Here is a 13,718-nt window from a genome sequence, read left to right as displayed (position 1 = left end):
TACATGGGCAACAGCACACCGGAAATCAGCATGAGTATTCCTTTCCAGAGCCTTGGATTCGATGAGTCTCTGTCAAGTGTCCCTGCCATCGGATGGAAACTTGCGTAATCTGCTCACGTTTGTTGTATCTTCGTGTACAATTAGGACATCTTTGCTCTTTCTTCCTTTGTGGTACCCCTGACTTTGGCAAAAATATCGCTTGCAACAGCCAAAGCTTCTCTGCCGGCCGGAACGCCGCAGTAAATCATCGCATGCCGGCAAGTCTCTACAATCTTCTCTTCAGAAATACCAAGGTTGAGTGCTGCCGCGATATGTATGCGTAGTTCTGGGGTCCTGTTGAGCGCTATCATCATGCCAATGTTGACCAGAGACCTCTCCTTAAACTCGAGTCCGGGACGAGCATAACTAGAGAAACACACTTCCGCAATGTATTCGGCACTGACTTTGCTTGGAAGATCGTCGCGCTATCACTCTTCTCTCAGCTTTATCCCTTGCACGGTATTGTAGTGTAATGGTTTACCTACTGCTTGCTCTTGAATGGCGCTAAGAAGTTTGGCCCCCAAGAAGGCTTGAGCCATTTGGGCACCCTGTACCAGCCTTTCGCTAGGTTCCGACATGATCTTGTTGCAGTCTTGAATTCGTGATGGTTTTCTTGAAAGCTAGTATGTGGTCTGAAGTATGTAGTTGTAACGGAAGCAGCAAATATTCCACCTTCAATCTTCAATCCGATCTGCTGGGATCCTTCTCTGTTAGCCGTCCTATGTACAACAAAGGGAAAGCTCGACTAGGTCTTAAATAGGTGGTGACATCTATATTAAAACTTCTTCTATCTCAATCCGGACACCGAACATAAGAGCGAACGGTGCAGTGCCGAGAGCCGAACTGCCGGAAGCTCAGAGTTATCCTTTGGGGAACACGGCGCCGAGGTCGGTAAACTCATGCCGACCTACGCATCAGCAAGACCTTAAGCAATAGTGAGGCCGAAGCTGTATTGAATCATGGTATAATACCTAGTGGTAACCGGTGTTCGCTGGCATGTGAAAGTCGGGGCGTTAGCCATTGGCGCCATCGAAATTTGTGAAGTCCATGCCAAGTACATCCATGAACGAGTTAATGTCGTCGAAATCCTCACCCATCTGCCCAAAATTTCCAAAAGCATCGTCCTGGAAAACAACTTCGTCTCTAGTGTCGTTATTCTGTGATAGGATATCCATGTTCTCGCACATTTCTGATGGAAAGGCAAATAGGTCGCCCATATGGCGCTGCACAATCTTTGCTGTTGACAAAGTATGGGAGCCTGCCGTGTCGCTTCTCGTACACGAGGACTCATCAACCCGGTCACCCCCAAAGTCTCGTGGCGCGTCTTTAAACTTTTGCAAAATAGCGCGAGCCCCTCCATACTTGGCGCTCATACCCTCAAGAATGGAATGTATAACATCAAGATCTCTGCGGAGTAAGGTCTCTTTCTCTTGCGATTGAGGTTGATGAGATATTAAGACAACACCGACGGCTAATACAAGGAAGGCGTGGTAGTGTATCAGGTGTACAACTCTCTCTCTGCATCGGATCTCGTCATAAAGCCGAGCAGCACAGGATGCAGCAAGGACCGATGCCGGCGAAGTTCTCCACGTCGGCGATGCACTTCTGCTGGCCGTCTGAGTCAGGATGATGGCGACGAAGTAGAAGATGAAAGTCTCGGTGCGTTGTTGATTGAATGGCTTTCTGGTGCCGTCGGGGTTGAAAAGTCGTAAGTCTTCGGGCAAGTCAGCCAGCCAGCCGTAGAGTGATGCGACGACAGCTTCGACTTCTGCCGACGTTGGGCCACCTTTCCTGGATTTTAGGGTGGTGATGACCCCGACGATCTGAATGAGCTTCGTCATCCAAGTTGTAGCAATCGCGCCAAAGTTCTGCACTGAAAAGTCTTCCTCTGAGATCGGCGGTACATCAGTGTCTTCAGGCCTGAGGAGAAGAGGTCGACCCCAGCAGGCTGTCATGAGAATTTCACTCGTCTGCGTCAAGTCATTAATCACGTTTCTTTGAAAGCAATATTCTGGCCGGCGTTTGAGGAAGCGTAAATGCATGATGCTCACCTGAAGATGCCAGAATATTCGCCGCAAGCAACCAGCACCCTGGCGATTGGAATATGATGACTGTTTCTGAAGACCAAGTTGAAGCGCCATTCGCGAAGCCATGCCCGTCCAGTGCCATGGACCATCTAGCGTGACGAGGTAGGGGGAAGACGCGCTCCAGCATGACATCAGGCACAGAGATTTCAGCACCGTCAACTGGTCAGGCTCGAAGCCAATATGAATCAGCGTTTTGGCTTTCTCGTATTGCGAACCCGCGAGACCGACGCTATCCTCTCCGTGTCGCATTAGGCCGCCTGCTAAGCAAACTGCTTGCTGGAGAAGCACAGATGCATTTGGGCCGGCAACATCACCGGGGTCGACCACGGAGTAGTAAAATACGACGTGCTCAAAGAACGAGTCCTTCAGAGCCTGTAGTAGGACGGGGTGCGGAAGAATGCTAGCCCCGGTGACTCTAAGAATCGCCTCATTTACACCAACGTTTCCAGTGGCAAGATTGTCTAGCACGACATTGGGTGGTGTCTTGACTGGGTCGTGCATGATGGAGTGTTTGTCAATAAAGCTGCTAGGTCTCCAAACAATATCTCGCTGGAGACTGCTGCTGGTCTCTGAAAGTTTGCTGACTGCCTCTCCTGTTGGGCTGTTCCTCGGGCTGGTCATCTGATCTGACACCGGCAACGAAACAGATGGCGTTCTGATGCCGGCCTCGCCCAAATCAGTCCCCCGCGGGCGCCTCTTCCGGACTCCATTACGGAGACTTATTCTCGCTAGTCAGCATCTCTGTTGCGAGAGCATGCCATGAAGGAGCGAACGTACACGCAGGGAACTTGGGCACGTCGACAATTTCGACACGTCTTATCTTGGCTTACTTGTAAGTCGCATTTTACCTAAGTACTTCGTGTTATCTCAGCTCCATGTCAAAATAGAGATATAGATACTTTTGGCTAGGAAGTAGCTTACTTTGCGTGAGTGACATTCAACACACACAATGTTCGCACGGTCCCTTAACGATCGCCGAGGTCTCTCCATACTCTCATTGCCGACTGCTCAAAGAGCTTCTCCGTATTCGTTGTGGATGAGGTGGACTTCGACTGGATGCAGACGTGACCTGAGTTTTAATTCTTCAATCCAGGTCACGGTGCGGGGCGAAAAGCCTTTTCTATGGAGCCTGTGGGCTGCCGGGAAGCTAGCCGAGGCCCCGGAAGCTCCGGGTTTGCGGGGTGCATGGACCAAGAGTCCCATAAAGAGGGAGTCTGGACTGGCCGAGCTGATCTGGTACAAGCAACGATGAGGATCTAAGACCATGAGTACGACACATCACATTTCATCGAGACGGCCATGTCATGTGACCATCAGGCTAAATTGACAAGAGAAACCTAGATGGTATTCAACGTCCCTCTGAAAAATCAATTGCGTTCCATTGAAGGATAGCTGTTGTCTCGGAAACGACACGCGACGGATAGCCGGGTGTGTCGGACCAGGAGTACACCTCCTTGAGCAAAAAGTCGGGTGACCGAGTTTCCCTTTTTTCGGGCTGAAAGGTCATCGGCTTATCTTGATTGATTGAGTTTTGGACTGGCGAGTTTTTCTTTTCCCGGCCCTTGATCGGATTCGATATTGTGCAAGGTGTGGGTGACACGATCCGTTACACCGTGGCTAGGGCAGTGTCTTACAGCGGTCCGCTTCCCGTCAAAAGAATCTAGGGGATGGCCGACGAGCCTCCCAGCCTCGAACCTACTCCCTTCCAAGAGCTTCTGAAGCCAATGTTTGCTCTCCAATCTTCGTCTCATCGTCATTGACTGGTGGTGAGGAAGCTATACGTGAGCCATCGCCCTGCGCCTCCGGCTCAAGGCAGCTCAGGTCATGTTTCATCGCGAGTTCTCAACGGGTTCTTAAGAAAAGGGATAAGGGATGGTGGTGGTGATGGTGATGGGGACGAAGATAAGGAACAAGGCCAGACCAGAAGTCTTAAAGTACGCAGCTGTTCACGCGCTCAGAAGGTACTAACACGTCTGCTGTTGTATTCAAATCGCTGCTTCTCACTCTCATTTCATGTCCTATACCTTAAGCTGTCTCTCCCGGTTCTCTAGCTTCTTGGGTGTCTTTGAGAACTGTAGATTCGATTTACGGCTCCACACTCATTCACTTCAATCAGACTTCCGATGCGGCTAGCTATGATATGGATTTTCACATTGTCGCTTCTCGCGGAGCTGACTTACGCCCAAATTAACTTCCCAGTCTCTGGCGTTATGGGCTACTTGGGATGTTATGTCATCACGAACATGGCACAATTTGAAACAATTCAAAATGACGCCAACGTGGAGCCCGAAAGCTGTCAAACTCAATGTTCAACTTTGGTACGCAGATTCGCTGCTTTGATGGGAACTACGTGTCTGTGCAGCCGGGCAGGCATCAATAACCCAGATGCTTATTATGACCCCGAGGAAATGTGCAGTACTCGCTGCAGTGGGAACAACAATGCTCGTTGTGGTGGGTTTGCAGATGGATTAGACCACTACAGCGTGTATTTTGGCTTCCGGGAGGTTCCACCTGTTCCGACTACTACCGAAACGACTGAATCAAGCACGTCGTCGACAGCGTCATCGAACTCGGAGTCCAGCACTGAAGTTTCGTCTTTCACCTTCTTTTCGAACTCATCCTCAACCACCTCAACTTCTTCTTCGACGATCGCATCAACGTCAGAGTCCACCACAGACCCATCCTCAATCTCCCCCCCCTCGACTTCCTCTTTAACTTCCCTGTCATCATCCTCCTCGGCCTCTGATTCAACCTCACCCTTGACTTTATCGTCGACCTCGTCTTCAGACTCTTCTTCGATTCCTTTAACAAGCTCAGAGTCCACAACAGACACATCCTCAACTTCCTCTACAATCTTATCGACTTCATCGTCAACTCTACCCTCATCATCTCCCTCATCTCCCTCATCGTCCACTCCATCATCTACCTCATCCACGTCCACCTTCTCATCAACTGCGTTGAGTTTCTTATCGACTTCAACCCCTTCGTCAGCCTCTTCTGCAAGCTCATCAAGCTCTGTGTTGTCCCTGTCGTCGACCGCAAGTCCGACGTCCTCTTTCACTTCTTCCGAATCTATCACGGCCTCGTCCCTCACAACTACCAGCATCGAAGTGACCAGCAATACCCAGCTCTCTTCAACATCAACCGGGGGTCCATTCGCAAACACGACTAGCTCTTCTACATCTTCAATTTTCCTCACATCATCTACGTCTACGGCTGACACCACTACGTCAAGCACTGAGCCAGCAACGTCCAGTGTTCCAACGTCGTTTTCTCCTTCAATTTCTTCTTCAAGCCTGAGCTCAACGACTTCCACCCTTTCAACGACACTATCATCAAGCAGCTCAACTTCCACAACTGCTCTTTCCACAATCTTTTCTAACTCCTCGACGTCCTCTATAAGCTCAATTTCGACAGGAACGACGTCTTCGACTTTTTTGTCATCTTCAATCAGTCTTGCCTCGTCTGTGAGCTCTCTATCGTCGACAAACTCTCAGTCATCAACGAGTCTCCCCTCAGTGACGTCTGTTTTACCAACGACCTCTCTTTCATCGACAGATATCCCCACGTTGAGTAGCAGCTCGACAACCGAACTGTTCTCTAGTACCGACACACTCGTCGCCTTGACTTCTTCTGACTCAACAACGATCCTGACATTCACTTTGAGCGGCACGTCCTCGGATCTTACAAGTCTACTGTCAAGTAGCATAACGGACAGCACCTTTTCTCTCAGTACAACATTCCTCGGTAGTACGACTGTTGCGGCCTCTGAAAGCACAGAGCCCACCAGCAGTTCTTCTATAAGTCCATCGTCAACAAGTGAGACAGTCTCTCTGACTGGTTCATTTGCGAACACGACGTTCACATCAATATCAGCATCTACTTCGAACCCATTGACAAGCAATGTGGATTCCGTCTCAAATCCAACCTCTTCAATCACGCAATCTCCGTCTTTAGACTTGATCACAAGCACGACGTCCGGGTCCCGTTCCATCCAAGCAAGCCAAGATACGAGTTCTTTGAGCTCGACTCCAATCTCGGACCTCACTTCACTATCCGTCGCAACGAACTTGCCAAACATACTGTCATCAACAGCCTCGGCATCGACAACGAATGCAGCAACCGTTACAGACAACTTGGCAACGGACGCAACGTTGGCATCACCCACTGCTACGCTTTCTTTTCCATCCGAAAACCCATCGCCAACTATTTCGGTAGACGGTTCCGCCACATACGGCGTTACTTCAATACCTGGACCAACCTTGAGCTCCTCCTTTATTACATCGACCCTATCACCGTCGCCAACTTCAGTGTCCATTGTTACAGACCAGCTTTTCCGATTGACCGTATTGCTGGTTGCTGCTGAATCAGCTTTGCCACAGTAACGGAGTTAAATATGCCAAGCAGAGTTTTGTTGCTGATTTGTCTTTGAGGGTTGAATTTCGATCACTGGTGTGGGCAGAACTGTTATTAGACGGCCGTCGGGGTTTCGGATATTCCCCAGGGCTAGGCGTAGAGAGGAACACACGAAATGGTCTGCTTAGTTCAGTACAGACCGGGTTCATGTTAGGCGCGGAAATAGACTTGCTTTCGTCCAATGAGACAAATTACCAATTCAGGCCACGGACTCCCGGAAGTCATAGACTTGAGAGGTTCAGTCTCCTTGACTCAATATGGTGAAGTTTGATTAATCGCGGCAAGCTATCATACTAAATTAACAGTATGAGTAGTGTCTAAACTTCAACCATTGGACTTATTTCGACATCTTTGACACAAGGATCAAAAAGTGCTGGTGAAGCCTCAAGACTTTTGCGGTGGATATACGTAATTGACATACCACCAATATGTCTCTGTGTGTGTGTCTATTTCGTTCCAAAGCCATCATGAGAGCCTTTCGCTCACAATACTTTGTTTTTCCGTTACCTCCAGAGAAGTATTGCTTCGAAGCCAAAGTCTCGGGATCACATCAGTGAAAACTCGTTAGTTACACGCGAATTGCGGAGCGGCTAGTCCAGTTAGATCAAGTGTTATTCATAGATCATTATTTTATGCTATGCGAGTCTCTGACAGTTAAACAACGGATTCACGGTGCAAAACAATTCTTGAAGGAACAACCAAACGAGTGACTTCGCTGAATTGCGCAACAGTACCTAATACTTGATCTCGTCCCACATCAATTCTCTTCCAAACTCTAACGCATTTCGTTGCGATCTGAACGATGTTTAACACCAGCTCAACTGCTAGTTGGCGATGTTCAGGAAAGCGCCACAACGTTGCCCTCCAGAGCCTGGCTCACCGACACACTACTCGCTGCGCTACCCGCCTGTCCCTGACTGCCGCCCGCGGGCTGAGATCCGGTTTGAGGTGAGCTCATCTGAGGGGAGCCTCTCTGGCCAGACTGGGAGGAGTTTCCTGGAGAACCTGTCTGCGGCGAACCCGTCTGAGGGGCCCCAGTGGCTGGCATAGCTGCTGGAGGGGCGCCACCCATGGGAGGACCCATACCGGGAGGCATCGCCAAAGGGGGGTTGGCTAGCGATACAATTCCCATTCCAACTGAGCCACCAGCTCCGGCAAATGCGGCCATGGCGCTTTGGAGCCCCTCCGCAGGAAGTTTGGAAAGAACGACCTGGCCAAGTGCAGCCGACAACATGTTCTGGTTCATGAAAGATTGGAGAAGCATCGGCGTCATGTTGATCTGGTCGAGCGTCTGGCGCTGGAGCATTGCTGACATGACCATGATCTTCACGCTCTTCGTCAAAGTATCGGCGGCGTTCTGAAGAGCGATGCCGTCAGAGATTCCGATCGGTGAGGTCGGCGCAACATCAGTACGGGCTTGTGCAAGTGCACCTTCGAGTCCCATCATCGCCGGGCCGAGAGCAGAAGCGCTGTTGGGATCGGGTGTCAAAGCCTGATATCGTGTTAGTGAATTGGACCCCTCGATTAGTGTGTAAACAATTCAAAGCCTGTTGTTCGAAGCCAACTTACTCTAATGGCTGTATCCAAGTTCGATGATGCCACTGAAATGGACACGAACGCCCCCTGAATTGTTTGGAGGTCTCTCTTTTGGACATCATTTGCTGGCGCCGCAGCCACAGTGCTGAGCACCAATGAGCCCACGACAAAAAAGGCCCTCATCCTCACGACCTTCGCTGACCAGAGCGAGAGAGATTGAGGGAGAAATGAGTGAAACGAGATCGGAATCAAACAGAAGAGATGGACAGGTGCCAGACCGGATCAACAAGTTACTTGGTTCACGCTTACATTCACCAGGGGGCATCAAAGTCTTTTATGAAAATGCAACGAACGTTTAAGATGTTGGGATGTTTCCCACGCCGGACGACGTCCCAAAGATCTGGGTCTCACCGGCAGCCGGTTGGAGTGGACGTATCTGGTAGAGCTTGCTGTGAGCGCTTCAGATCTTGCGACGCGGCGGCATCCGTCCTCTGCAGGTAGACAATCGCGAAGATCCCGTCATACTAACAAGGTCCACATCAAACCATCTGGTGCTGATCCAGACGCCCGGGTCAGGTTCTGGCCTTGAGGAACTCCCGTTTGAGGGAATAACGGAGCTCCGATCAACGTCGTAGATGGGATGAAACGCCGTCGCGGGTCACAGTTGCCTTGACAGCCTACCAATTCGGGGAACTGGCAGGAGAGTCTGAGGGGTTACTTGGAGACGGAAGTCTGTGCGATTTCTTTATACGGCTTAGAGCAAATAAAGATAGTGATGGCGAATGCGATCAGTAGACTGGCTTCTGTTGCGGGAAGCCTAGCTAAGTCATCGATTGTTAGCATGGCCAGCCGGGCGGGCTGCCGAAGTTTATTGAACGTGCCACATCTTGAGGCTGAAGTTGAGATCACTTGATCGGAGAGAAGATTGCTGCCGACTTGCGACGGCCGTCGATGAAAAGCCGGCTCCGAATGGGCAGAGATCTTCTCTGGTAGGATGACCCGCTGTAGCGAGGGATTGGAAACCGGCTCCGAGAGGTAAGGATGAGAGTGGTTCGATTAGCAGTGTTCAACGCTATATGACTCCCTCAGAACCGAGACCGAGCTACGCAGGCTTATTTGATGCTACCTCTCCCGCCAGTGGATTTCTGTGAGTCTGAGACGGTAATACTTTAAGTCATGCCCTTCGAAGGATCTGAAGAAACCCATTGCGCTCTCTCGATTCAGGGCATAATAACGCTCAAAAGCACTCACTCCAGGCTTGATCTTTTACTACAAATATTTGCTTGCTTGCTTCGGGCAACGGGGTTCACACCCGTCCATTCACGCCCGTCCGTTCATACAATTACAATGGCAAAAGAGGCTGCACAACCTGAGCGGATGCTACGAAAGAGGACGACTCGCTTCTGGTCGTGCCTCAAGAAGTGTAGTATATGACCAACGTCAGCATCGCATGTTCAGTTGTTGACAGAAACCAAGCAGCATATTTGAAAATGCTTCACATGTGAAGCAGGCAGCGGTTTCAAAAGGCATAAGTAGGAATGGACGATGTTTGAAAATTTATGAGTATCAAGCATGATTACCACCTATAGCATTCCCTCGCACAAGAGAACGAACGGTAAGGCATGGGGAAAAGAAAAAAGGCAGGGAAATATACATGTAAAAAACAACCGAGGCCTTCCTCAACCCTGAAGAGGCACGCCACCAGAATGTTCAGCATGGCCATAGCCTGCCCAATCATTTTCATCTGTCTCGTTTCCCTCTGCTTCTAAGAAGATGCTCCGGTTTTCTTCTGATAAGGATTGAAAATCGTCCATGTCGGCTGGGTTAACGAGAGTTAAGTCTCCCAATGCGGACGCTAGCCCATCCATGTTTGGCTGACCATTGGTTTCCAGCGACTGATGTGTTGGGTAAGATGAGTGAGTGTCTGAGTCAAATCTTTTGCCATCGGGTATTTTCTCTCTCAAAGCGCGAAGTGCATCCTCTCTAATCTTGCTGACGACCTTGTCAAGCAGGCTGTCTCTCTCATTCGCTTCAGCCAAGTCGTTGGCAAAAAGATTCGGGATAGTCCAATTTGAGTAGACATTCTTGTGTCCGGGACGAACTTGGATGTCTGTATTATAAGCAGCGAAGTAATATTCGCACAGCCGGCAGGTAGGTTCACTGCAGCCTATAAATTTGACGTCGTCGAAGAACGGGATGTGATAGCGATTTCGGCAATATTCTTGATCCAGATAATGCAATAACAAAATTTCGCAATGAACTATGGGTTTGAAAGACGTCCTTTGACACTGATGCATGATGGACTCATCCAAGCCACAGACCTGAAGAGTTTTGGCCTGTTCGAGAGTCGTATCACGGTCCGCCGAGTTTCCCATCATTTTCCTGATAATATTGTCCGCCGAACGCCTCTTTTGTTGCGTTTTCATACCCATATGGCTTTGGAGTGTGTCCATCGGATTTTTCATGGGTATACTTGACGGCAGCCATGTTATTTCGAAATTTTCGAACAGGTCCGGGTGGAGACGTCTGCGGCCGGAAATGATAATAGCCCGAATAGCACCGTGATACGAAGAAAGCCGTCCGATGAAGTGCTGTAGCTGACACCAGCGCTCGGACTCGTTGAAGCGTCCTTCCCGGGCTCTTTCAATGACCGATTCGTACATCAGACTTTTGCGAAAGGTGTTTGCAGCTAAAATCAGGTGTTCACCGTTGCGAGCGACTGCATTGTAATAAGGGGCCGATTTAGCATTACTCTTCCAAACATCAAGGGAAGCCTAGACCAGACTTACACCCTTCACTGCCATCCAAAGGCACCTCGGTCTTGGTCAAAGCTTGGAGATATTCTAGCTCATCAAGTAGAGGGTCTCCTAGAGAAACAACTATTTGATCAACCAAGTTGAATAATAGTTGAACACCAAAGACGCCACTGACTTGGTCAAGGGAAACATACCCGCGTCCAAGGACCTAGCCTTTAATTCTTCGATGCATTGATTCAGTCGTTGGTTAAGTCGCGACTTATACAGAGTAACTCGCTGCTTATGAATTAGGAGTATGTCGCGAAGAAGTTCGCGAAAGACCGGAGACCTATCATCGTCTCCAACGTCGATGCGATTCCGTGAACCCATTTTGTCAAGGAGGATTTGGATGGTCGTGGCTGCATATTGAGCATCTTCCGAGCTCCGCTGATTGGATGAAAAGATGTATTGCACCTTGTCAGGCTGCTGAATGATGGCAGGGGATGTGATCGTGGACCCGAATGGTCGGTTATCATAGACTTGAGCCACTTTGTTGATAAAGAACTCCAGAATTGTTCTAGAGCTGCCGTCGGGTACGCCCATTTCAGCAGCATGCCGATATTGTCCATTCTGCATCCTTCTACAGGCCTCATTAAGACCACATAGCAGGACCAAAGCCTCGTACAACCAAACCAACCTATCTCGAAGTTTGACAGTGATCACACCAATGCCTTCTACCGCCACGGTTCCTTTCGATTCAGGTATTAGTAAACTAGTTTCGGATCATGAGGGAGAGTCTCGTACGTTCTTGTCTACGGGGAACTGCTGGGTCCCCCGACATCAATTCCTTGCTTGCCATCGTAGACAAGCCCAGTACCTAGGCTGTATTATGTTCTGGTAATCAACGGAGAATCTACTTCGTAACACAGATTTTTTTTTCGAAAGGTTTGGCGAAAATGAGTTTCAAAATCGTTGAGAACGAAAGCCCAAGCGCTTTCGTTTATGGGAGCCTAACCCGCCAGAACTCCGCCAACACTCGGTTGCCTAAAGAAAGGCAGAGGAAGTCGACAGCATTGAGTCCAATACAGCCGAGGACACATCCAATCGCACTTGATCCTTGATGCAACATGCCGGTTTGATGTATCAAAATACAGAACGAGACCACCAACATTGGATGTGCGGTGTCTTCCAACCACTTAGCTTGTCTGCCGGCCACACTTGAGGTCGCCTTGCCTGCCCCCAAGCCGCATCTCACCGAAAACCCCATAACTCCACCGGCATTATGATTGGCTTCGGGTGTTTTGGCCAGAAGCTAGTTAACAGCTAAGGTCCGAGGCCGACCGCTCTAATGCACACTTCGACATGACCATTGGCCGATGGAAGCGCGAACAGTGTGCTGAGGTTGGCGTCAGGCTTTAGGTACTATTCGACACGTAAGATTGGATCTCTACGCCTGGCTTCCAAGCCAGCGTCGGCGAGTTTATCCTCACCATTTCCAACACCATACTACGCCTTTCTACCAGTACCTCAACTTAATAGGTTATCTGATGCTATATGGCGTACGTTGTTCGTCATGTTATCGAATCAACAGCGCTACCTTTCATAGTGAATGGAAATTGGAGAACTAACGTCAGGGCATTTCTCATCATTCGTACTCTGTGACTATATCATGTGAGACTTGCGCCCTGCTTTGAAATTGTCCCATTCAGTCCTTCATATCCTTCCGGGACAAAGCAAGACCCCAGTACCGCCCTATGTCATTTTGAGCCGTTCGCCGAGCCTTTTCAATAACATTAATCAGCGCTTTACGCACCCTGTCCATTCTGAGTTGTAACTGATCATTTTGGAACTCAGAGTGACCCCTTTAAGCCAGTGCAGGTGTGTAAGCAACGGAGTCGATGGAACTCATGTGCGAGGCCGCTGCAACACTGGGACTGAATGGCGGGGAAAAGATTTCGCATTCCTCGAATTCTAAGGACGTCTCACTCGGTCATAGTAGCTTACAACGCTGTGAGTTTCGTTTCGTTTCCTGGTTGCTTTATTTCGTCTGAACGGCACATGGAGGGGGGCACATTGCTGACTAGGTTGTAGTCCATACTTTTGGCAGCGTCAGCTTGGATATTGGCGCAATGAACAATTACGACCAAGAAGCCCCTCATGAGTATGAGCTCTTTGAACAAGTCGACCAAGGGGGGTTCCATTTCGAAGACGGGAGCAATATGAATGCCGAGAATTTACCTTTTCAGGATAGGGGCCATCACTTGGGCATCCCAATGTTCGGTGGATCAACCGATGATTCACACAACCCCATGTCCTTCGTCCCCATTTCCGGAACTGCACCCTCAGGATATTAGACTCCTGAGGGTGGATGGTCGCAGAACGAGAGTCACTGTCCCGACGTGCGACCATCGCAGGTTCCAGAAGAGTGGAAGTTACAAGACGAAGAAGCAATGATGTTGGCTGAACGTAAAATGGAGGAAACCAAGTATGAATGTAGCAAATGTGGGAAAGGCTTCCCTAGACAACACAGGCTCAAGTAGGTCGTGGGGTTCCCAGTACTGCGTTTGGGATGGAAGTAGAGCTAATAATGATACAGCAAACATATGAAAACACATACAAAGCCATACAAGTGTCTATTTAGCATGCCGAGAGCCACTCCTGATCGATGCCCCGCCGAGTTTGCGGAGAAGAAAGACCTCCTTCGTCACCGAAACACCAACCATGTAAGAGTCGACGGACCATACAAGTGCCCTGACTGCGGGGAAGAACTAGGAAGGTCAGACTATGTATCGCGTCACCTCAATGAGTCTTGCCGCATGAGAAAAGGTGGTAAACAGGCGCCGTGTAGGTAAGGCAAGTCTTGGTGGTGGACTTCATACTTCTGGAGTTACCTTACTTCGCGATT

The 13,718-nt window shown here is 49.5% G+C and overlaps 7 protein-coding genes across 7 annotated transcripts; 2 read left to right on the top strand and 5 right to left on the bottom strand.

Annotated features, from left to right (window-relative positions):
- Positions 1–140: 140 nt before the first annotated feature.
- On the bottom strand, positions 141–617 carry CTAM01_15937 (4-carboxymuconolactone decarboxylase; the record flags this gene model as incomplete). Its single annotated transcript, XM_060531930.1, has 2 exons — positions 141–464; positions 525–617. The coding sequence occupies 2 exons, from the start codon at positions 615–617 to the stop codon at positions 141–143; spliced, it is 417 nt and encodes a 138-aa protein (XP_060373501.1).
- A 435-nt stretch (positions 618–1,052) lies between these two features.
- CTAM01_15936 (uncharacterized protein) lies at positions 1,053–2,627 on the bottom strand (the record flags this gene model as incomplete). The annotated part of the gene is made up of 1 exon (XM_060531929.1): positions 1,053–2,627. The coding sequence occupies one exon, from the start codon at positions 2,625–2,627 to the stop codon at positions 1,053–1,055; it is 1,575 nt and encodes a 524-aa protein (XP_060373500.1).
- Positions 2,628–4,602: 1,975 nt separating this feature from the next.
- On the bottom strand, positions 4,603–6,444 carry CTAM01_15935 (uncharacterized protein; the record flags this gene model as incomplete). The annotated part of the gene is made up of 2 exons (XM_060531928.1): positions 4,603–5,591; positions 5,661–6,444. 2 exons carry the CDS (start codon positions 6,442–6,444, stop codon positions 4,603–4,605), a joined length of 1,773 nt encoding a protein of 590 aa, XP_060373499.1.
- Positions 6,445–7,380: 936 nt separating this feature from the next.
- Positions 7,381–8,261, bottom strand: CTAM01_15934 (uncharacterized protein; the record flags this gene model as incomplete). Its single annotated transcript, XM_060531927.1, has 2 exons — positions 7,381–8,034; positions 8,112–8,261. The coding sequence occupies 2 exons, from the start codon at positions 8,259–8,261 to the stop codon at positions 7,381–7,383; spliced, it is 804 nt and encodes a 267-aa protein (XP_060373498.1).
- Positions 8,262–9,757: 1,496 nt separating this feature from the next.
- CTAM01_15933 (uncharacterized protein) lies at positions 9,758–11,416 on the bottom strand (the record flags this gene model as incomplete). The annotated part of the gene is made up of 4 exons (XM_060531926.1): positions 9,758–10,188; positions 10,240–10,797; positions 10,868–10,957; positions 11,029–11,416. The coding sequence occupies 4 exons, from the start codon at positions 11,414–11,416 to the stop codon at positions 9,758–9,760; spliced, it is 1,467 nt and encodes a 488-aa protein (XP_060373497.1).
- Positions 11,417–12,942: 1,526 nt separating this feature from the next.
- On the top strand, positions 12,943–13,167 carry CTAM01_15932 (uncharacterized protein; the record flags this gene model as incomplete). Its single annotated transcript, XM_060531925.1, has 1 exon — positions 12,943–13,167. One exon carries the CDS (start codon positions 12,943–12,945, stop codon positions 13,165–13,167), a length of 225 nt encoding a protein of 74 aa, XP_060373496.1.
- Positions 13,168–13,263: 96 nt separating this feature from the next.
- Positions 13,264–13,665, top strand: CTAM01_15931 (uncharacterized protein; the record flags this gene model as incomplete). The annotated part of the gene is made up of 2 exons (XM_060531924.1): positions 13,264–13,349; positions 13,410–13,665. The coding sequence occupies 2 exons, from the start codon at positions 13,264–13,266 to the stop codon at positions 13,663–13,665; spliced, it is 342 nt and encodes a 113-aa protein (XP_060373495.1).
- Positions 13,666–13,718: the final 53 nt, after the last annotated feature.

Source organism: Colletotrichum tamarilloi (assembly GCF_030869305.1).
Source record: "Colletotrichum tamarilloi strain Tom-12 chromosome Unknown Scaffold_186.1, whole genome shotgun sequence".
In the NCBI taxonomy this organism is placed as follows: domain Eukaryota; kingdom Fungi; phylum Ascomycota; class Sordariomycetes; order Glomerellales; family Glomerellaceae; genus Colletotrichum; species Colletotrichum tamarilloi.
Note: the sequence above shows the minus strand (reverse complement) of the source record. Positions and strands in the feature narration are given on the sequence as shown.